The sequence below is a fragment of the Perognathus longimembris genome, chromosome 6, assembly GCF_023159225.1.
Source record: "Perognathus longimembris pacificus isolate PPM17 chromosome 6, ASM2315922v1, whole genome shotgun sequence".
NCBI lineage: Eukaryota > Metazoa > Chordata > Mammalia > Rodentia > Heteromyidae > Perognathus > Perognathus longimembris.
In genome coordinates this window covers 3000179-3023658 of record NC_063166.1, presented here as the reverse complement: position 1 = coordinate 3023658, position 23480 = coordinate 3000179, and the positions used below count along the sequence as shown (strand labels likewise).

The 23480-nt window shown below is 46.0% G+C and overlaps 1 protein-coding gene across 1 annotated transcript in view; it reads right to left on the bottom strand.

The window, feature by feature from the left end:
• Nucleotides 1–23480, bottom strand: part of Pkhd1 (PKHD1 ciliary IPT domain containing fibrocystin/polyductin) — a 268602-nt gene that overhangs the window by 92978 nt on the left and 152144 nt on the right. The window contains exon 51 of the mRNA XM_048347537.1: nucleotides 5752–5889. Within this exon, the coding sequence (XP_048203494.1) occupies nucleotides 5752–5889 (138 nt within the window). The remainder of the gene's footprint in view (nucleotides 1–5751; nucleotides 5890–23480) is intronic.

Sequence of the window (23480 nt, the reverse complement as noted above, 5' to 3'; positions counted from 1 at the left end):
GGCTCAGAGGTTTGGGCTCTAAAGTTTATCGAAATATTAAATAACAGACCTTTCGGAGAAAAGATGCTGGTGGTCAATGTTTAATTAAACAAGTAACAAATGATTTTCTATAAATTCTTTTAGCAACATGAAGACAGAAGGCTATGGTCCTCAGACAAGAGCTGGGACTCACTTCTGACCTTATCCTGTTCGCCTAAGCACTGGTCTTGTTTGCAGAGTGAGTGCTGTTCAAGGAGTTTGCTGGAATGATGTTAGTGAATATGGACCTCAGGTGGTTCTATTCCTTTGAAAATATGTCTTAGAGCACAGAAAAAAAAATTACAGTCCGTTGTTTAAGCAATAACTGGAGGAGAGGTCATGGCACGCCTGCCCCTCAGATCAAACAAGCTCACGAAGCCTCTCTGCCATCCCACGAGGCCTCCCAACTTAGAAGTGAGGCTGGCGAATGCAGGATGGGATGACGGGCAAACTGAAAACTGCAGGCTTGTCCTTTGGTGAGCAATTTCCTTTTTTTCAGAGAGCAGGAAATCACAGCTATCCTTTCAGATCGACCCAGCCAGACAGCTCAAGATGAGTCTGAGACTTGCTACATGTCTGTCTTCCCAGTCTAGCATATACGGCTGCTACTCTAGAAGGAACCATTGAGAACAAGAGGCGGAGGAACAAGACAGCACAGTCATACAGTAGATCAGTGGACAGGCAGAGACTGGAACTCATAGCCTGGGTATTGACATAGCCACTGACATCAATAGAACTAAGTTGCCGCTTCACTGAGCAAGGCCAGCCCTCCACTGAGATACTAAAGTCTTCTCTTAGCTCAGACAGATGCGGTAGAGCAGAAAGAAGGGAAGCAAGGCGGAGGAAGCAGTCAGGAAGCAAGTGCATATGGTTCAGCTCTTATCTTGTGGTTATAAGTCCGTCCAGTAAGCTGTTTTCCAACTGTGATTTCATTTATTTCACGGAGGGTAGTTTAAAGTCTTCCAGAAGAAGGGGGGGAAAATGGCCTAGTGCTAAACAGATACCAGAGAGAGAAAAGTAGGACACTTTTTGCCCTAAAGAAATGTATGCAGAGTTCCACAAAAAGAGTGCAGCGTTTCCCTAAAATCAGAGATTAAATCTATTATGCAACCCAAAACGACAGAACATGTGCGGGCTTTCGTAGAAAGTCTGGGCGAAATTAGTCAGCCTGCCGGGGTCGTTTTAGTATCTGAAGTGACCAGGGTTTGGATTTATTTTTGTTAGCATGGGGGGAAGGGCAAGACGGAGCTGGGGCATGAGGGAGAAGGAAAGAAAAATTTAAGAGACAGAAAGAACATGCTCTTGTAAGTGTTAAAACGCAGTGCTTCTTGGGCTAGTAAGAAAAATTGACAGGTGGGTAGATGCCTTAAAGGCGTGCTCCTCACAGAAAGACGAGGCAGCCTCTCCAGCAGGTGGATGAGGCGGGCCACATCCAAGGAATTCATCTTCGTTTGACCCCTCTAAAGCTCACGACAAGGTGTTCTGAACTCTAGCAAGCTGGAGGACTTGATTCCTTCCTAACGGGAAGGGAAATAATCGTGGTCGTGCTGCGAAGACACTCCAGGTGTGTCCACGCGTGGGAATTCATTTCATTCCCACAGGCTTTCCATGGAGCTTTCGAGCCCCTCAGGGAGGAAACTGAGGCAAACGCACAGAAGAGGTTAAACAACTTGTCGGGAATTTCACAGCGATTACGTGGTGAAGCTGGCCCTTCGACTTAATCAAGACCATCCTGGGACACAGGAGGGGGCGGGATAAAAGGGAAGCCAAGTTGGTATTGTGTCGCGTGACGGTTGCAGGGGAGGGCAAAGGGAATCGGTTCCAGATGCTAAAGTCACCTGGGGAGATGGAAGAAATGACATTATGGGGTACAAAAGATAACCATCGTGGATTTGGCGAACACGGGACAAACACACTCCGTGAGCTTCCAAAGGTAAGGGACATGGAAAAGGACCTTTGAGTATTTGGTTAACTAAGCCCCTTGGGTGGCATTAAGCATCATGCGCATTTACACTGAGGCCTCTTCCATCAACAGGACTTCCCCACACCTTGAGCTCAGCCGCCCGGAGCTGGGCTCCTGAGCAGCCCTGCATTCTCTCTCTGTGCTCACGACGGGCTTGCACAGTCTTCACTTTCGGTTCTCCCAGTGTTTACTGCTCTTTCCATTGGGGTTGCCTCCAAGCAAACTGATTTCCAGTCTTCAGTTCGATGTCCCCTTTTGTGCATAAAAGTGGTTGTGCCTTTCACTGCAGTACCTCTAGTTTGACCAGTTCACCCTGAGGAGTTACTATAGAGCCGGGAGGCTGAGGCTTGGAGGATCATTGTTCAAAGCCAGAAAAAAGTCTATGAGACTCCATCTTTAATTAACGGGCAAAAAAGCTAGGCTGGAGCCCAGCTATTTGGGCATGAGCCATGAACAGAATCTACTACCTACAGGATGGAGTGTGGCCAGTGACACCAAGAGTCCAACTTCTTCACTGAATTGCTATTTATTTATAATAGCAAACATCTGTAAAAGCATGGAAGTAGCCAACAACGAGAAGCATCTTGGTGTAGAATTCTTTCCATCTTCCCAGTCTGAGCCATGGAAATCCCTAAGACACTACTCCCTTGCTTCGGCTCTCTCTGCCTGGAACACAGCCATTTCCCTCTTTTTTAATGGTGAGCTCTCATTCATCCCCAAACCCAGCTCAGTTGCCAGCCACGTTTTCCTAGACATTTCCTTATCAATTCAGTCAGGGTTAAGTGACCCCTGGCGAAGCCACTTCACAAACCATCTAATTATAGATAACTATTTAGCACTTGCATGTCTACATTACATATGTACCTGAATCATTTCCAAATCCTAGTTGAACTTGAAAGAGGATATGTATGTATGTTTAACCCAATACGTTTTCCTTTAACAAACATCGCACGAGATGGCTTGGCGGTTTCGTGGTACTGAGGCTTTAGGCCGGCGGCTATGTTTTAATCGACACCTTCCTCGGGTTTGTCTTCTTATTACTTAATCATCCAATGAGCCTCACAGAACTGTCCGTTTGGAAGGCAATAAACTGGGTATGGATTTTTTCTTCTTCTTCTTCTTTAGGACTGAGAAAGTCCCAATCATGGAAGCAACAAAAGAAACAGCCGTGTGCTTGGCACTTCATTTCCTGACAATCAACGCTGTCCATTAATGATAACCTTAGGCTTCTGGCTTCCACGGTGAGGCAGAGCTGACAAACACCCACCACGAGCCCTGGGAAACAAAGTGTGATGCATTTTAGGATGAAAGCCCAAGTCTTCAGTCTAATTGCTGGCAGCTAGACAGTTCGTTCATCCCGCGACTTGGTTGTGACAGAACAAAGGACCGGCGTGCATCTGCGTCCCCGGCTCCAGCAATGTGCGGCGCGTGGCATGCCAAATTAGGAATCAAAGAGCTTCCATGCTGGTCAGTTTTACACGCCCAGCCAAATATCGATTACCTAAATGCACGCATATAAAATAACTTAGCCGGGCACAGTGGACCACGCCGGAAGTCCTCGCTAACCGGGAAGCTGAGAGCCAAGGATTACTGTCCCTGTCGTGCCGGGTCGGGTCTGCCTTTCCGCCTCAAAGCCACACAAGGTGTCCCCCTTCGCTCACCTGCTTCAGACCAGGCCTACGCATGTCATTTCCCCCCGCCTAGCCCCCATGCCGGGATTGCCCACGCGCCGCGAGCAGCGTGCACAGGCGGTGAGGTTTCGCCCACCGCCCCCGGTCTCGATGGATCTGACAAGGCCCACAAGCACTCGCAGGGCTGGCCTCACGCTGCACAGCGGGGTCTCGGGCCGCGAACGCGCGTCCTTGCCGCCGTCTTTTCTGCGTCTGCAGCCTTCTCCAGGTTGAGAGACGTGACCACTCCGAGGATGCGTTTCATAGGTGCCTTCACTCTTGAAAGCTAGGGCTCACTGTTTCTACTTGGGTGTGTTCCATCTCTTCCCTGGTACCAACGCTCATCCTCATGATGGACACTGAAGAGATGTGATCAATTCCAGGCCGGATGTACGAGTGACGCACTTCATGCTTACCAGACTAATGAGAGATGCACTCCACAAGGAATGAAGCAGTGCTTGATATTTTGGATACAGCTGTTCTCCTCCAAGCACAGCTTTGATCTGACAGCCCCCTCGAATCCTAGCATTCTATGAATCTGCGCGACTGAAAGTCCATCTTCTGCCAGCACCCGTTGCCGTAAAAGCAGAACGAACGAGAATTGCAATTCCACGCTGTGGAGACTTGGATCGAACGGCATCTGTCGGTGGCTACATCCTGGCAGTGCTTTGTGCCAGGGTCCACATCTATTAAGTTCGTTTACTAACTAGTCATATTATCTACTTCATGTTGGCATTTCCTTAGGTGCGGTAACATTGGACAGATGGGTTGAAAGTCTTCCTCCAGGCATTTTGCATATAAGGATTGGGCAGATGGGGGCCCATCAGCCACTTGTGGGGCTGGAGCACACGGGAGATACACAGGGGCAAAGAAGACACTTTATCTAGTGAGGAATCAAAGCACAGCTGAGAGTAGAAAGCTTCACCTTTCAGATCTGCGATGTGCAAAGCACAAACATAAAATGGCAGGGCATCACTTCCCTCCGAACGGATAGATTTTTCAGGACACAAGTTATTTATTGTAGTCGTGATAGCAGAAACCTAGAAGAACTTTTTTAAAGACCAACCTCAACAATCAGAGATGTCAACCTGAAATAAGTGTTCTTGTTTATTTTTTTAAGCAGTGTCTAGCTTTAGCACGTTTCCATCATTCCATAAATGATTAGTGAATCCTATGAGGATTTTATAGAATAATAAACAAATGGACAGTTGGTATTTACCCAAAAGAAAAAGGTTATAATGCAAAAGTATCTCCCCAGTATGGAAACACAGACCAAAATGATCCAATAAAGAGATAACAAAAGCCAGTTGCTGGTGGCTCATGCCTGTAATCCTAGCTACTCAGGAGGCTGAGATCTGAGGAGCATAGTTGGATGCCAGCCTAGGCAGCTAAGTCTGTGAGACTCTCATCTCCAATTAATCACCAGAAAACCAGAGGAGAGCTGTAGCTCAAAGTGGTAGAGCACTAACCTTGAGCAAAAGAGCTCAGAGACAGCACCCAGACCTTGAGTTCAAGGCCATAACCAACAAAAACAGAGAGAGAGAGAGAGAGAGAGAACTAAAAAGTACTGTACTTAGGACCCTCTTGGACCCAAGAGAAAACAAAATAAGCAAATAAATCCTCCACAAGGACGACGTGGGAAGGTGTCTGAGGCAGTACATGGAAGAGAGTGGGAACCAGAGCCCAAATCTATTCAGCAGAACTGAGAGTCTGGCATGGCGGGAAACCTGGGGTTCATCACTGGCTGTGGTCACAGAAGACTCATGGCTGTCCCAGCAGCTATGTTGCCTAGGCGGTGGGCCCCTCTTCCTAGCGGGAGGACCCTCATCTCCTAGCATCTACCAAGTCTCCAGACCCCTCCACGAGCTGCCCACGGAGCCACAAAAGTGAGGAGAACAACAAGGAGTCATCGGTGGCCTCCGTATGGGTCAGATGTACCGCTGGTCTCAAAGCTCTGCCACGCTCGTCCACGGTACGGCAGTTCCACGGGGCGAAACCAGCCACACGCCCCTCCCGGGCCGTGGCTTCCTGTGTCTGACTCCTTCCCTCCTCTCCCTCTCCATCTCCCTCTGTCTCTCCACCAGGGCTGCCCTCACTCACCGGCTCTCAGCTCGCCTCCTAGGATGGCCAGGCAGGCCACGCTCAGAACGTTGCTCCTGTCCACGGGGAACTCCAGCGTCCCCATCACGTAGAGACCTCGGAGCCGCGGTAGATCTATGTCCACGAGCACAGTCCTGTCTGTGGAAGAATAAGGAAGGGCACAGTTGCATACTTAAAACAAGAATAGCCTTCTCTTGCCCGCTTTTATCTCCTGAGATTTCCAAATCTTCTTTATTTTGCCCCCAAACAGTTGCTCAAGCCTAGTTAAGTGCAAACACACATACCAAGTTACATGCCCCACCCCCGTCCCCGCCCTGCAACTTGTCCTTGTCCTTTGTCTTCTGGTCCTGGTTTCAGGGGTATAGAGAACACTAGATATGACCTTGGCCTTGAAGAGCCCATTGTCATTGCTCTCCTCTTCCGCGTCCGTCTCCCTAAGCAGACCCCTTTTGTTTCATAATAACCTTGATTGGTTTGGTTTGGTTTGGTCTGGTTTGGTTTGGTTGTTTTTCTACATTGCACTAATGGGGAAAACATTGATACCTGACTTTGTGGGACTGGCTTATTTCACTATACCTGAGATGGGGGCCCATCCATTCTCCAGTGAATCTCATTCTTTTTAGTTAGTACATGTTAATTTCAGTATGATATTTCCATACAAGCGTATCATGAACCCTTTCCCTTTCAACCTGCACCTTTAACTTATTTCCTCAAAACAGTCACCATTTTGTAATCATGTCATTTTTTTTTTTCATTCGCCTAAGGTCTAGATTCCTGTTTATGAGAGAAATACGGGATATTTATCTCTCAGAGTCAAACAAAAACAATGAAATATCAAGGGTATGTTCTTGTTTTAACATATGCTTTGTAGGTTCATGATTTTAAGATAGAAATGATCTGAAACAAACCACCTTTAAGAAAAGAATTTAATGGAAATAGCCATTATCTATCTTAAACTATAGTTCATTCCACCCATGTTTGCCTCCTGGATCTGATTTCACAACACAATAAAAAAAAAAAAGTGTCAATACATGCCTTCTCTCGTCCAGAGTTCATTCTCTCTCTCTCTCTCTCTGCCATTCTCACTCACTCTCTCTTTCTCTTACACACTCACACACACAATATGGCAGTAGACACTAGTAACACTTCCATTGTTTCTTTGCTCTTCCTTTTTCCTTGCCCATGGCATGTCAAACCTTGCCCATTGAAAGATGAATGAGGTGTGTTTTCCTACCATCAGCTAAAGACAGACATATAAACAAAATAAGTAGAATATGGTAGAGTGGAAATGATAATACACTCTTTCATTATGGAGAAGTTACTCCTGTCTTCATTCCCAGTTACTTCAAATTAGAAAAATCCGTGAATGTGCCTGCAATAACACATTTCTGCCACCACAAAATAAGCACATGGCCTTCAGGCTTGCTAGTAGATTCCTGGGATCCCAGTGATAGAGGTGAGGGTGACAGGTTCATGCAGCCTTCAGGGTAGATCGGAAGCAGGGCCAAGAAGCTCCCCAGGCATGGCAGTTTGTGATGGCTTTCTTTTTTTCTTTTTTCCAGGTATGAGGTGGAATGAATACACTGCATTCTCTAGCCATGGCATCCTTTCTGTACAATGACTCAAAAGTGTCATAGTAATCACACAGAAATGGTCCGGCCATCCTCTTAATAAACACAATGGATCCCCTATAGTTTAGCTGTGGCCTAGTGCTCTCCACCATGTCCTGTCCTGTCCCCAGCTCTTCCATCCAACTCCAGTGACCAATCTATCCTGCTTGCGAGGATGAGCACTGGCATATGGAGAGAACCATCTGGAATTTCTATTGCTCAATGGGAGGCTGATGGAGGAGCTGATCTGGAAAGAAGCTCCAAAAAGAACTAATTAATGAGTTCCAGATGTAATTAAAGACTGTTTCCCCTCCCCAAAGGGGCTCAGGACCAGCCATGGGGGTTTTGCCTCCTGGTTTGGAATTATACCCTCTTACCACTGGTCCATCCATCAGGCACTAAACACCCACCATCTTTTCCCTGAGATCTTGTGCCAAGCAATGGATTTCGTGGTGTTTCGTCTCTTAATGAGCTCCATTTCAACAATTAGAGATAAAAAGCTTTAGACATAAGATCTGAAAAACCTCACACTAACAAGAATCCCCCAAATATAACAAAGCAGCAGAGTCAATGTCCAGGGCTGGACACCACCCTGAAGACCAGAAATCTGGAGAGCCAAAAGAGAAGATGGATGTCGGAGGCAGAAGACCAGGGCTTCTTTGGCATCTGGAACCTTCTGGCTCCAGTTACGGAGCATATTGTTTCAAGACTAGACACTCAATTTTCTTCCCCAGCAAAGCTAAGGAATTAAGGGTCACTATTGTGTGGCATTCCGAGGGTCTGACACTCATCTAACCTTTACAGAAATGAGACCCAGGGCAAAGGGCAAAGGGCAAAGGGCAAAGGGCACAGACCCTGGGAATCATAATGGGGTCACACTGAGCAGGCATCATTTAGGGGAGGAAGACCCGCCACTTGTATGGTGTCCACTGTCTGGAGGCCCATAACTTAGGTGGCAAAGACAGTTTCCACTACAACCCTGCCATTGTTGGTCAGGCAGCCTACACGGACAGCAGGCCTGGCTGGGATGTGGCCGGCATGCAGACGCAGATGAGGGCACACAAGGGGCGATTGTAGATCTCTCTGTCCCTCCACCTTCCGTAATGCATGGTTTTATTTCCACAGTGAGTCTCACCCACAACATTTTCCTTTAACTGCGCAGACCAAAGGAAAAGCGAGTCCTAATAGCATTTAAAACCCTATTCGGTGATCTAATCTTCCTTTCCACAAAGAGAGGAATATATTTAGCTCAAAAGAGATTGCTTGGAATACTTTAAGTGGGAGTGGTGGTGTTTTCTTTCCTTTGTAGTCTTGTTCAGTTTTGGGGGTGGGGGGGAGTCTAATGAGTTACTCCAAGAGCCTATCATAATTTATGAAGATGTCTCGCACACCCCAGACAAGCAAATGTAAAAGAGTGGAAGCCCCTCGTCCATGAACTATTCACAGGGCTGAAAGTTTCACATGACTGGGAGTCAGTGCCCTGTAGTCTGACTGGCTGTCACAATGGTCCTTGCTTCTCAAGTCTGTCTCTCTAGAACAGCTGAACAGGAGCACCCGATTCCCTCCTGTTCCTAAACTCTTTCCAAGGAGCTGCCAACTTTATAGGCTGCCTTTTTTTTATATATATACCAAGTCCACACAGGTGGTTGCTTTATGCTGCTAGATTATTGTCTTTTGTCTGTTTGTTTGTTTCATATTGGTCTTAAAAAAAAAAAAAAAAACAGGCAGAAGAGGCAGTTTTTAAAGTACCCAGAGGCATGATTCAAGACTGACAGCCAGTTTCCTAACACCTTCACAAAAAACCATCTGCTTATCTGATATAAGTGTGTACATGTCTACGTGCATGTGTAGAGTGTGCATGTTTCGGAGAGAAAGAGAGAGAGAAGGAAAGAGAGACAAACAAGCATAGAGACAGGGGGGAGGGGGGAGAGAGGGGAGGAGACAAAGGGAGGGGAGGGGACAAGGAGGCCCTCCCCAGGGCGTGTTCTAAATTCCCACCCCACCCAAAACACACATTCTGTGCCTGCCCCCCCCCCCCCCGTCACACGGAGACAGGCATAATCCCCATGGTAGAATCAACACTTTAAATTATGATTCTTTAATTGATCAATAAAAATTTTAACATACAGTGTTTGTCTCTCCCTCTCGTCGACACCATCTGTTCCTCAAATATATTTTGGCTCTATTTAATAGGAAGGTTTTTTTTTTAAGTAAAATTGGAAACTGTATCTGATCATTCCACCGGATCCTAAGTTCTAAGAGAAAAAATGCCAGAAAGGGGCTGCCGCTTTCCCGGCGCCCAGGAAGGGTCGGCGCCTGTTTGCACACCCGGCGGGCGTTGGGTGGACTCCTCGGTGGGGTTTTGTTTGGATTCGGTTCCAGAAGTGAAAGATGGAGATCCACTTCTAACACGTTCATATACATTCACCCTTTAACTCAGAAGGAAACAATGCAGCTCTACGAAACAAGAGATTCGCTCTTTAGGCAAAAGTCAAGGTAGCCAACTTCGCACGCCATGAGCTTGTTTCCCCATTGCCATTCTTTTTGAAAATAAAAGCTCTTTCCTCTTCGCGCCCCACACTGCACCAGGCAACACACCCAGGAAACTGACAGACTTTGTTTTTCTTCTTCACTGTTGCTGTTTTCTCAGGTTTGCAATTCTTGCTTCTAACTAGGAAAGTAATAATAATAATACCATATTATTTTGGTGTGGTAGTAGGGCTTGAACTCAAGACTTGAGTGCTGTTTCTTAAGCTTTTTAGCTCAAGGCTGGTGCTCTATGATTTGCGCCACAGCGCCACTTTGGCTGGTGGCTTTGTTGTTGCTTGCTTTAACTGGGTAGGGGGTGGGGAGGAGTGATCAAAGAGTCTCATGGACTTCCCTGCCCTGGCTGACTCAGATCTCAAACTCCTGAGTAGCTCACAGTCGAGGAGGATGAGACAGGAACATCCAGCATCCAGACTTGGTTAAATTCCTTAAAGACAGGATATTTGTATTCTCTTTGGGTTTTTTAAAAAATTACATGGGCTGGGGATATAGCCTACTGGCAAGAGTGCCTGCCTCGGATACACGAGGCCCTAGGTTCGATTCCCCAGCACCACATATACAGAAAACGGCCAGAAGCGGCGCTGTGGCTCAAGTGGCGGAGTGCTAGCCTTGAGCGGGAAGAAGCCAGGGACAGTGCTCAGGCCCGGAGTCCAAGGCCCAGGACTGGCCAAAAAAAAAAAAAAAATTACATATAATTTACAAATACATAACTACTCATTCAATATAGTACTTATCTGCAAAATACTAAATACACTTGATGACGTTACCTCAAAATTTATTTCTGAACAAACCTGCCTATATGATATGCTTCTGAACTTATAATGTGTTTGGATTGTATATAAATACAAAAATAATTTCTGAAAAAGTTTTCATTGTTCTCAATATTTCTATAGTTTTGAAATATCCTTCGGCCTTTAGGAGTTTTTTTCCTCCCTCCCTCTTGCACTCCCTCCTCTCTCTCTCTCTCTCTCTCTCTCTCTCTCTCTCTCTCTTTCTCTCTCTCTCTCTCTCTCTGCATGTGTATGTATGTCTTGAAGTTTCAGTGGTTCACATATATTGAATGCACAGACACCTTGGTTGGGGTTTTCAAATTCGATTCCTTTGTGCTTGAACTCAAATGTGGGCTCAGACAGCATGACAATCCCAGAATTCTTACAATCCTAAAAATAGTATCTAGATTTGACAACTTTTGCCCAGGCTCCCAATAATCACATATATATTGCCTGGGAAATATATTACAATTCCTGTTCTTAAGACTTAATATCTCATTTTAATCCAATCTATCTGGAATTCCCATTTCAACATTATATACAGCAAAATGAATGACCACTGACCAATAAATATAGATTTACAAGTAGTTGATGGTCTTGTGCTTTATCATATACTTAATGGTTATGTCATGTATTATTTTTGTTTCTTGTTCTATTGTTCTGTCTGGTACCTCTGATAATGTAAATATGGTATCCCTACTTTAGCATAATGCAATTAATTTTTTAAAATTAATCCTAATGTTCCTTCTCTAGGGAATACTTTAGTACATGTTAAGGGAAATTTTTCCATTGATAATTTGTACTTGAGTACATAGAAATGTACCCAATATGTTCTTAGAGATCTGTGAGCTTGGGGAACTTATCCTATAAAACCCAATTGATGACACCATGCAAATATTTTTCCTTCTGATGATAAGAAGATGAGGGATTTGGTTTGTTGTTTCTGTGATAGTGAGGTTTGAACTCAGAGCCTCACATTTCTTAGGCAGGTGTTTTATCAATTGATTCTCTCTACAAACACCTTTGACATTGGCTATTTTCTAATTATGGTCTCACTTTAGTCCTGGGTCAGCCTGGACTACAATCCTCCCTTTTGTGTTTCCCTGCATCACTGGGTTAACGGTAGACATCACTATGTCCAGCCATTGGATGAAATGCTTTATGAACCTTATTTTTGCCTGAGCTGACCTTGAACTGTGACCTACTGGTCTCTGCCTCCTAAGCAGTTACAGAATACAGGCAAGAGCTAGCATGTCCACCATGCTAAAAAGATGTGTTTAGCACACAGTAATCACCAGCTTTGCCCCTACCCCAGGCACAACAAAGAGTTCTGTGCTCACTTAAGAAGTTGCATGTTTTGGGGGGGAGGGTGGTAAGTACACAAAATTTCTTCAAAAAGCCATGCTTGAAATATCTATTCAGAATTCGTATTTCTTTTCTTTAGATGTCTCTGTGAAACAACACAGAGAATATTTCACCTCACTGCCCCAAATTCACAGAGAGACTTGTGACTGGATGGCACTAGACCTCTAAATTTCTGTTTTCAATTTATCTCCTCTTTCCCTGACCCACTCAGACCTGTCCTCCACCCACAGCCATAAAAGAGTTTTATCATTCACTCACACCAGTTAGCCCCCTACAATAGGAAACAATACTTCAAGGACTTGCTCTCATTGCTGTGAGGTCTAGAAATCATCAGGCAGCCTGAGTTATTCAAGTCGCCGGCAAGGAAGAGATGAAGCCAAGTAGAGAAGTAGAGGCTAGCATACCAATGGAAAAAGTGGGTGAGGGGACAGAAAGAAACATTCTTGGCCATTTTTTTCACTCTATACAATGAGCATTATGCTTCTTTATTCTAAAAGAGTCTATGTATAGTCCATGGAAGAAAAGAAAGACGTATAATTCTGCCTTAATGAATTATGTCAAAAGACTCTTCCCCCTAAAGTTGAGCCATCCTTGCATTCCTAGGATTTAATGATTATTCCTGATTCCATGAAAGCACAAGGGTATGTGATCTGCTCAGTTTCCTATGAATGTTGATTGTATCATCTCTAATTTTCTTGTCTGGTACTCTTTTGTTTGATTTTAGAATTGATCCTATATCCTTAAGAATGAATTGGGAAGCAGCATTCTGTCTTTTACTGGGTTTTAAATGAGTTTGTAATGTAGTGATTATGTGTTTATTGAAGGCATGTTTCCCACTTTATAAGCCTTCTCCAGAGTGCTCTCAGATGTAGGCAGGCTATAGAGGATGTTTATGGCATCAGAGGGCCTGGAGAAACTTTCCTACTAGAACAATAAAGCAGTAATGTTTTTCCTTTTATATTGCTTGTAGACGGGAAAGTTAGGTGCCCATCATCAAAACAATAGCACAGTAAACTCTATTCGCCCTCTAGGATACTGGAGGACACATTACAAAAAGGAAGTGGTCGACTTGTCTTCATTGATATAACAATTGATCAATTGTTAACTTTTATTGAAGTCACTTATGAATATTTGGAACACATCTTTTCACACAAGGAGTGAGGACATCTCGGCATATTACATGAGTTCTGGGACTCACATTATTATATCTAAAGATTAATTGGTCTCTCATCAGTTAGTTTTAGGATCTCTGTTTCTGAGTCTCCAATACAAGAAAATAGCAACAACTCTTCATCAGGTTGTTAGGAAGATTCTGAAGTGAATTAACCTAAAATGTATATGATACAAACTGGCTCCGAAAAATGGCAAATGAATATTTTAAAGTGATATCTTATATAAGTAGATACATATATTGAAAAGAACATCATCCAGGAACTGTTGGCTCATGCCTGTAATCCTAGTTGTTCAGGAAGCAGAGATCTGCATATTGCACTCCCAAGCCAAACTGGATAGGAAAATCCATGAGACTCATATCTCTAATTAATCACCAAAAAGCTGAAGCATAAGAAAATGTCTGCTCCCAATATAGGCAAATACATAACTGAATAGACTCGTAGAAGCATGGCCTCATTGGAGGAAGTCCCCGCCTGCCTCTCTGCTTCCTGGTTTATGAAATGCAAATTGGGTTTGTTTGTGACAAGAATTAGGATGGACATACAGAAGAACTGGGATAATAAAGCTTATAAAAATTGGGGTTAATTTTTTCTCTCTAGATGAGGTTTAAATAAAGCATCTTGCAGCAAAATGCACATTATCAGTGTAATCTTGTGATTTCTGAGCACAAACCACACTCTCTGCTTTCTCTTTGTTACCTAAAAATCCTTGGCAAGAAGCTACATGAGTTTTTGGGTCCTAGTTCTCCTTTTCTGTTCAGAAGTGGGGGAAAAATAAATAAATAAAAACTAAAAAAGTCAAGCTCACATTTCTCACACAGCTTTAGGGAAGAGACTCATAACCATACTTAATGTATAAAAGCTGTGATTTCCATGCAAACTGCTGCTTTCCCAGAAAAAAATGTAAAAGCCCTCTTTAGCAGTTTAAAATCTTTTAACTATTTCCTTCCTTCTCTCCTTGAACCACTGTGGCCAGCTTACTCTGCCTAGAGACCTAGGTCTGCCGAATAAGGCTAATATACGAAGTGTGAGATCTGAGTGCTGGTAATGCCAGTGCCTGCAATGCTAGCTGCTCGGAATTCTAGCTGCTGAGAGCTGAGGATGGCAGCTCCAAACCAACTGGGGCCAGAAACTCCATCAAACTCTTATCTCCAATTAACCACCAAAAAAGCTGGAAGTGGAGGTGTGGCTCAAGTGATAGAGTGCAGGCCTTGAGCAGACAAAGCTCAGACAGTGCCTAAGCCCCGAGTTCAAGCCTTAGTACCAACACACACACACACACACACACACACACACACACACACACACACACGGAAGTATTAGAAGCTTTTTTGGAAACATTCAGACTGACTGGCAAGTAAGCAGTAAACACACATCAAGGACACATACGTGGAGCCTAAAAGAGTGCCTACCCTTGGTCAGAGCTGGGCCTTGCCAGTGCTGGCTGAGACTCAGGCTTCAGCTCTCTTTCTTTGTTTCCTTCTTTCTTTCTTTTTTGTTTTTGCCAGTCCTGGGGCTTGGGACTCGGGGACTGAGCACTGTCCCTGGCTTCGTTTATTGGGGGAGGAGGGATGGGGCTTCTTTTTTTGCTCACCACTCGAGCCATGGTGCTGAGGAATCAAACCCAGGGCTTCCTGCGTGCTAGGCAAGCGCTCTGTCGCTAAGCCACCTTCCCAGCCTCGCTTTAGCTCTCTTCCTAACAGTAACACTTGGGTTCCCTCTCAGTAACCCGGGTCACAGAGCTCAGCCAGCACCAACAGTTTACTCCTTTAAGCTCTCTCCTTATCCTGGAAAGAAAGCAAACGGGAGCAGGTGCTTGCATGCGATGCAAATGAGAAGAGGTAACCTGGGAAGCGATTTCCCAGGAAACAGAAGATCCACAAGCTGCTCCACAGCTAAAACCACGGGAGGCGCCTTCACCACCAAGCCCCAGGAGGCCGGAGGCTGCCAAGGCAGTAAATCCCCAGACAGCACTCAACACCAGGCCAGCGGCTCCTCAGGTGCAGAGCCACAGGGGGCCAGCCAGGGCTCAGGTGGATTCCGGGAGGAGAGGAGAAGCAAGCTGCTGCTGCGTGTGAGAGGGAAAGCCTGACTAAAGACCACCAGCTCTCCAGGGGTGACGAGATGAGAGGCACGCACTGGGAATGCATGGAGAACAGGGGGGACCCGAGCTGCCTCTGGCCTGTAGGAAACTGCTGAGCCCCAATTCCGCACGAGCATTGCAGATACCACCTCTCCACCCATGAGTCACTCAGAGGGGTGAGCCCCCCGCACCCCACCCACCCCATGGCTGAACCAGACAACGAGGGAAGAAGCAGCACAATCTAGGTGAGCGCAATGTTCTCTTTCCAGACATTACACTGCCATCAGGTGACGCGATCATGTAAATAAAGACAAGGCAGACAGATGGCTTCCCGGGCGGGCAGCGGGCCTTGGGAGTGCAGAGCAGTGAGGCTCCGTCCTGGGGCACAGAGCACAGCCCCGGACTGGGAAAACCCTGACCAAATCACCAAACCAACACGGAAGGGAGTGCACACCAATGACAGCGTCTGCTCATGGGTGCCTTCCTGCCCGGGCTGGGAAACACGCGTGGCCACCTTTCTCGTAAAAGTCCACTTTCCAGATGCACTGGATGCATAAACTGCCTGGATGAATGGCAACCCCTTCGTGTGACTCTGTAAAGGTGAGAAAAATAGTGTTGTAAGTCTGCTTTTCAGTGGTGTCACCTACAGTCGTTGGCTCCGGTAAGAGCACCGCCTCCTTCGTGTCCACACGAGGCCCAGGGTTCTCTCTGCGTTGCTTCCTTCTTGCTGCTGGAAATGTGCTTGCTATGTGCTTGCTTGGCTTTTTTGTTGTTGTTGTTCAAGGCTGGCATTCTACCACTTGCGTCACACCTCCTCCAGCCCTGGCTTTTTGCTGGTTAATCAGAGCTAAAAGTCTCTCGGATGTGTCTGTCCAGGATGGCTTCCAACCTCCATTCTCACAGACACATTAAGAAGCTCTGGGTTCAACCTAATCATACGGAAAGCCAGCAGGTCAGCGAGGAGCCCAGGCTGACCTAGATGCACCCACAATGCTTAGTTACTTGGACAAATCCTTATCTCTAACCCTGTGCATACCAAGAGACTGGAAAAGCCCCCTCAAGGGAGTATAATCAACCCAAGAAAGAAATAAAAACTATACCTAAACCAATAACAGGGAAATCATGAATTATTTAATTCTGCATTCCAAAAATGTCTGCATGGAAAACAGACCATAAAGTAAAAAGGTGGGGGGGGGTGGGAGGAATAATTCAATTAGAGCAAGCGAATAAAGTCCTGCTGTGTCTTAACCTCCTCCATGACAGCATTTCCTTCTTGGCTAACCCTAACCAGTTGGAGAAAACCCGTGTACAATCACCCAGGTCCCCTTGGCCTGTAGGAAATACCTGTGTCCCCTCAGATGATAGAAATTCCACAAAGCAAAGCTGTTGGAAGAACGAGGCTAGGTGAAATAGAAGTGCATGCATTTCAATCAGGGAAGATTTCACTGATCCTCAGAAACCATGTTGCCCTGTAAGTCATAGGATATGCAGTTGCAATAACCCTTGAAGGCGATTCCTGACTAGGGTGACACACCCTTTGTGTCCACATTGGCCTCAGACTTTTCATCACGACAAGTGTGGCTTCTAGGAAATTCATCATTCCTGATCAAACAAGGGTAACCGGTCTTTCAAAAATTTAGTAGTTGTTTCTAACATCATTGCGCCAAAATAAATAACCAAAATCGCAGTGTGTAAAAATAGAAAAGGGACTAAACCCAATGTGCTCTGATAGCACTCTATCAGATGGTGCCTGTTTTAAATAACATGTCAACGACTACTCCTGAAATTTAACATACTAAGGGTTGTACAAAGCCTGTTACCTCTGGCTCACACCCAAGTCCTGGCTACTCAGGAATCCATTTCCTGCCACCATCTTGGAGTCTGCATGTAGAATTCAGCTTATGTCCTATTTCTTCCCGGGTGTCTTCTATTCCTGTTGATGGCAGCTCTTGCCAGTCACCTTTGCGAGAAAGTTCTTGTCCTCATCAGCCTCGTCCTCCTTTGCCTTACATCACTGAAGAATTGTCACATCCTGTCAATTCTGCTTTTCTGTCAAGCTCACGACACTCACGACACGTGTATTTTTCCATGAAGAGTGCCATTGCCCTTGAAGTTAAAATGTACATATTTAAGGCCCAGAGTTCCTCTAATCAACACTGGTCAACTTCAGATGGAAGCCTATAGAAGTAGCACAGGAGAAAGAAGATGCTGCATCTGCAAAATGCCACCGCCTATTCCAAGTGAAAGGAAGCACCGTGGGGGATTTCCAGATTTTTAGATTCATCTCAGGCAGAGACACAAAGTCCAGACTTCTGAGCGACTGAGGCAGGAGAACATGAAGACTTAAGAGCAGTGCTTATGTAGGTCAGGGTAAGTACTCAAACCTCTCGTACACACCACACTGGTCAAAACCTGGTACCTAAATGATGATCTGTGTTTCCTGTGTTTCTCTCACTTATGACACCTATACTAAGGGACTTGGATGGTGAATGAATTTCTCGGATGAGTGGGAACAGGCAAAGGTTTGAAAACCCACTGCACTAGAATAAAACTCTCATTAGTTCCAGCAAGTTAGCAAGCCATAAAGAGTATCAGGCCTGCATGACTTTGGATCCCAAGAGAAGATTCTAAGTGAGCTCTAATTAGCCCAGAAACAAGCACTGCGATTGTGTTGAGGAGAGACTGACAAAGTAAGACTGAAGAACAAGAGGTAATCAATCTCAGCAAACCTACATCACATTGTTCGCCTTGTCGCACAAGAAATAGACAGGGCTGCTATTGTTGTTGTGACTAAAACTGCATATTTACAGGGACAACATAAATAGCTCTGGATTTTTATTAACTCTACGCCCTGGTTGTCCTTCTAAATAAGAGCGCTATCACAGAACCTTGGTGAGCAAGTTAGTCTACCACTTGTCTAGGACTTAGGGGCCTTTACCAGTGAACAAGATTCTCTAAAGTCCATCTATGTTTCCCATGAAGGAACTGAAATGAAGAACTAAAAATGTATTTCCCTTATCCTTTCCCTTATTCCCTCAAGGCTCCGGATCGTACACACGGAGGAGACTGGACTGCAGTTTGCAGCCTACACATTGTGGGGCATCCCTATCCTGAAGCAAAAACCCAAACAGAGTCCAGTAATATTTGGAGCATTGGGAAATACTGCTTTTGCAAGCCGAAAAGAGGGGGGATAACAACACTCAGCGTTACCCATAACTGGCGTACATCTATGGAGATCAAATCTGCTGACCAATCCATTCGATGGCATTTTGTACTTTCTGATTCATGCTAGCCAATGAATCTAAATGAGACCTGCTCGCGCTGGAAAGGCAGTACAAATTCGGCAGGCCCTAAACACCTTCCGAATGGAGTCCGATGCGTCTGCTGTTCATCTTACCCCAGTGCCCACACTCAAGCAGGGAGGCACACCCCTACACAGGGGGTCAGCCTCAGAATTCAGTCCTCCCAAGGAGAGAGTCGGCACTGGGTCTTTGCTTGGCCAGCAGCACTTGAGGACTTGAGCACTTGTTCTTTTCAGGCAGCTGAGATCGGCTCAGAACACACACAGCTTCGATCCAGTTCTCCGGGACCACTTACTCTTAGGGCAGTGTCTCTTAAGCAATTCTCTCACGGAACCCTGCTGCCATGCAGTGAGAAAGCCCGAGACATTCCACCGATAAGAATATGAAGAAAAGACCTGGCGTCTCATAGTAGATTTTCCTGCCAATGACCCACATGAGAAACCAGCCGCATAAGTGGCCATGAGTTAAGGTGAGCCTTTCATTAGGCTGAGCCCAGGTACCATCTGGAGAGCTCAAAGAGAAACACTCCAGCCTATGCCTTCTGTTTCTGGGCCACTTGGTAGGTGAATCATCAAGTTACAAAATACCCACATGCCAAATGTCACCCTTCTGATGCTACACATCACACAGAACCCCAGCAGCCCAAATCTAAATCCTCTCCCTCAATTGCTAGAAATCCAGGAAATCTAGAGGGTGGACATTGCTACCCTCCCTAAATGAGGCCAGGAAAAAATTATAAGAGAACTCTAGTGGCTACAGAAATGACACAGTGTTTGTAACATCCCATTTTAATTTGACACTACAGACCTAGGCCTCTCTGTACGTCTGCAGCATCCTCAGTCAGATGTCATCTCCGAGAACAAAAAGGTAAAATCAATTCAGTAATTCCACAGTCACAACATGTTCTAGAAATTCCTCCCCTCAAAGACGATTTTCTGATTTCTGCTCATTTTGCTTCATATAACCAATCCATTATTACAATGCCTTCAAATTTAACAGGGAAATGCATTCAACATTGTCATCTTTGAACATCACATGGCTTTGATGGGTCTCTGTCACTGAAAGGGCTGGATTGTTAAAAATCAGAACCAACAGAAGAACGATTATACAAGAAAAGCCGCTCCCTCCCATTCATCTCTTCAAATATGAACAGTTCAAAGTAATATAGGAAATGAAACAGTGAGTTCTACTGCAACAAACACACCAGAAAAGAGGCCCGGGGCTACGGGATATCCTATCACAGCTGTACCCTTCTGCCCCGACCCCCATCTTCTCTAATTGCAGGTAGCACATCCTCCTTCCGTGACGCCTTCCCTGTAAGAACAGGTGCCACCTACCAAGGTGACAGCTCTGCCCAGATGCGTCCGCAAGTATCCAACGCATTCCCTCCGGGTCAGTTCAGGAGCCAGTCCAGGGTAGGAGCTAGACGTTGTCGCTTCACTAAGGAGGATGGGATTTATAGATTGATTGGGACAGAATTTATTCCCACTAGTGACAAAGGATGCACTGGAACTTTGTTTTTGCTGTATGAAAAAGGCAAAGATGTTAAGATAGACTGTTTGTATGATGCAGAGTTACCAGAGGCTAAACCACCACAAGTGCAAATCTTCACAACCACCTCCACTCCCGGTGTACAACACTGCAGAGAAAATTTTACAGCCCCTTCATAATCTCAGTGTCTATACAGACAGATCGCCTGGAAGGAAAATGGTACCATACTTAAGATAGTGATATCTTTTATTAGTACAGTACAGCCCTATTTTTATCAAATAGGATGGGTCTGAGGTCATTCCATAAAATTGATTTCCCAGAAAATGGAAATAGGCAATTTACCCAAAGAATTTTATTGAAAAATTATGCTATCCTATTTGAATAATGATGGGACTTGTTCTACACGTTTCCTTTATTAATGAATTAAAACACACAAAACACCATAAAATTATATTAGAGGTTCAAAAGTATCACTTAAATCTTCTTTACCAGTCACTTTCATTTTGTAAAATCAGCACTTCCATTAAAATCGTATTATATAAAAATGGGTTTTTACTGTAATAATAGTTATTACCTATTTAGCTCCCAAGGATGTTGTGAAAATTAAATAATAAGCCATTGGAAAGAAAATACAAAGTGCCTCTAATACGAGAGGCCAAGAGGAGCAGGCAGATGGAAAAATGGCAGACCAGAACACCTGACACATTACAAATCAGGGGCTCCATCGGTAATTCCATTACCACACAAGTGCGACGCCCGGGTCATGCACACAGACGCTATCTCATTTAACTTCTGAACATTTGGGATGTACTTATGCCTTCAGTTATACATGAGGTTCAAAAATGCACATCCAAAACAAGCAACAGAAACCAGGGCTAGAGGTGCGGCTCAGGCCCCAGACTCGCCAGCCTGGCCCATCGTGAGGCCCTGCGATCACGCTCCAATATTCACACTCCCCCCCAAACCACAGGAGACGCCCCGCTCAGAGCCAGGCCGTGGCTACCTGGCAGCGTGTATAACTAGCATGTGAAAGGCTCTGGGTTTGATCCTCAGCTCCATGGAGCCAAAGAGAGGCAAAGACAGAGGCTGAAGGGAGGAGAAGGGAAAGGAAGGGAAGGGAAGGGAAGGGAAGGGAAGGGAAGGGAAGGGAAGGGAAGGGAAGGGAAGGGAAGGGAAGGGAAGGGAAGGGAAGGGAAGGGAAGGGAAGGGAAGGGAAGGGAAGGGAAGGGAAGGGAAGGGAAGGGCAGGGCAGGGCAGGGCAGGGCAGGGAAGGGAAGGGCAGGGCTGGGAAGGGCAGGGCAGGGCTGGGAAGGGAAGGGAAGGGCTCTAGTTTCCTGCTCTAGCTTCTTAGTTACTAAGAAAATAACATGAACAACTTCTCCTCTCTATGTCCAATATTCGTCATCTCTGAAAGCAGAGATAGAAGCAGGATCCAGTCACGGAGAAACTGCAAGCGCTACCTGAGAACAGCTGTGCAGAGCCTTCCGCCCAGGGCCTGGCTGGTACCAAGAGCTCAATCACACTTTCTGCTCTCGCCACCCCCGAAGCCTCTGGAACCTGTTTCAAAACCTTCGTTCCCACAGCTTCAGTATCAGGTCCACCAAGCCTCCGCTGCCTTTTGTTGGCCATGGGCTGATAGCTGGCCTCCTGGAGCCCCATGGCCAGCAAGGCCGGGGCGAGGCAGGAAAGGCAAACGTCTAGACTGAAAGCCCAGAGAGGACGTGGGTTCAGCCCAAAGGCTCGTGGGAAATGGAGATATCAGTACACGCGGGCCAAACTCGGAAGGGCAAAGTGCAGCCAAGAGCCTCCTTCCTGCGCGAGACCCACACTTGAGAAGCACGGCCTCACCGCTGCTTTCCCTGGAAACTAAAATCAGTGCCTAATTCCAGGGTGTGCCCGGGGAACAGGAAAGGGGTGTTCAGAAGGGGATCTGTGTGTCCAGAGCCTGCGCCCTTTTCTCCATAGCGTGGACTTGAGCTACGTAGGCCCGGGGTGGGGGTGGGGGGGTGGAATTCCCTCCCGAGCTGACTGACGGCCGGGGCAATGCCAGGAGCCAGCTGCGCTTGTCACGTCCCGGGGCCTCGCTCAGCACCGACGCCCCGCACGATCCGGAGCTGGGCGACTTTCAAACGCCTCCCTCGCTTCCTGCCTGGAACCAGGGAAACGGCATCGCTTAGCGGGGGCAAAAAACCCATGGCCCAGAGCAAATCCGCTGGCTAGACTCATCAAAGAGAGCGCGGAAGGAGAAGAGGGTTGGCCTTCGTACAGACATGACTCATGAGCTGCTTCATTCATAAGTTTCATCCTCCACGGTTAGGAAGCCGTCCAGCTCGGCCAAGCCCAAGGCCAGCCCCTCCCGCCGGCCCCTCGAGCCCCACAGCCATGCTCTCCTTCAGCCGGTCTCCCGTGTCCCTCCAAGATAAAGCCACCAACACAACCGCTCTCCCACTTTACCCTTCATCTTGCTAGAAAGAGAACGTGTTTGCTGTGTAAGCACTTAGAATCTGGGTTTCAAACCTGCACACTGTGCGTCTCTGAGCAAGCTACTCCGCTGACCTGGGCCCCCGTTTCTCTGTCTGTGAAAATTACAGAAAAGACTTCCGACTTCTCCCAAGGCCACTGCAGGTGCTGAGTCAGGGCATAGAGCACCCTGGCCAGTCCACTGTTAGTGCTGAGCTAATCACCATTCTTACCACACACACGGCTCAATGTTCTTTTCACATCACAGCTCTTCTCTTACTTACTATTTCCTAGAAAGGCTCAAATTAAAACATAAATGGAGTAAAGACACTAATTCCAATAGTTCCATGTAAAACATTTTCTTCCGAGGCTAAAGAGATTTTTCGGGGACTTCTTTGAATGTTCCGGTAAGGAAAATGAATGTTGACTATCTCGGGAATCAGTGCCCTGTGGAATCTGTGTGTACTTTGAGGTCGTTCTAGGTAGATGAATGGATCACTGGATAGATTGATTTTTTTTTTCTCCTACTTTATTTTTTTTCTATTTCTTTTTGTTCTCCAGTATTTTGAGAAATGGTGGCGACAGAGAGGTTTTCATTTCCTCTCAGTTCTACATGAAACAAAAAAATTCACAAAGATAAAAAGCAAGAAGGCCCTTATAAATTGTTCTTTCTCATTCCCCGACTCCCCAGACTCCCTCTTCAAAGACTACTGGACTACCATGAATTGTCTCTCTGAGTCATGGAGAAAATGATCAGTGAGTAGATTATTCTACCTTCCCTTCGCGTGGGATTACATATCCCATTCTAATATCTGTTCTGGGCCTCACGAAACTATGAAATTCCTCTCCTATAGAGCCCCCTCCCCACAAAGGGAGCTATAAGAAGAAATAGCGCTTTTTCCCCCCCTGTTCTCTTTACTCTGCTGTAT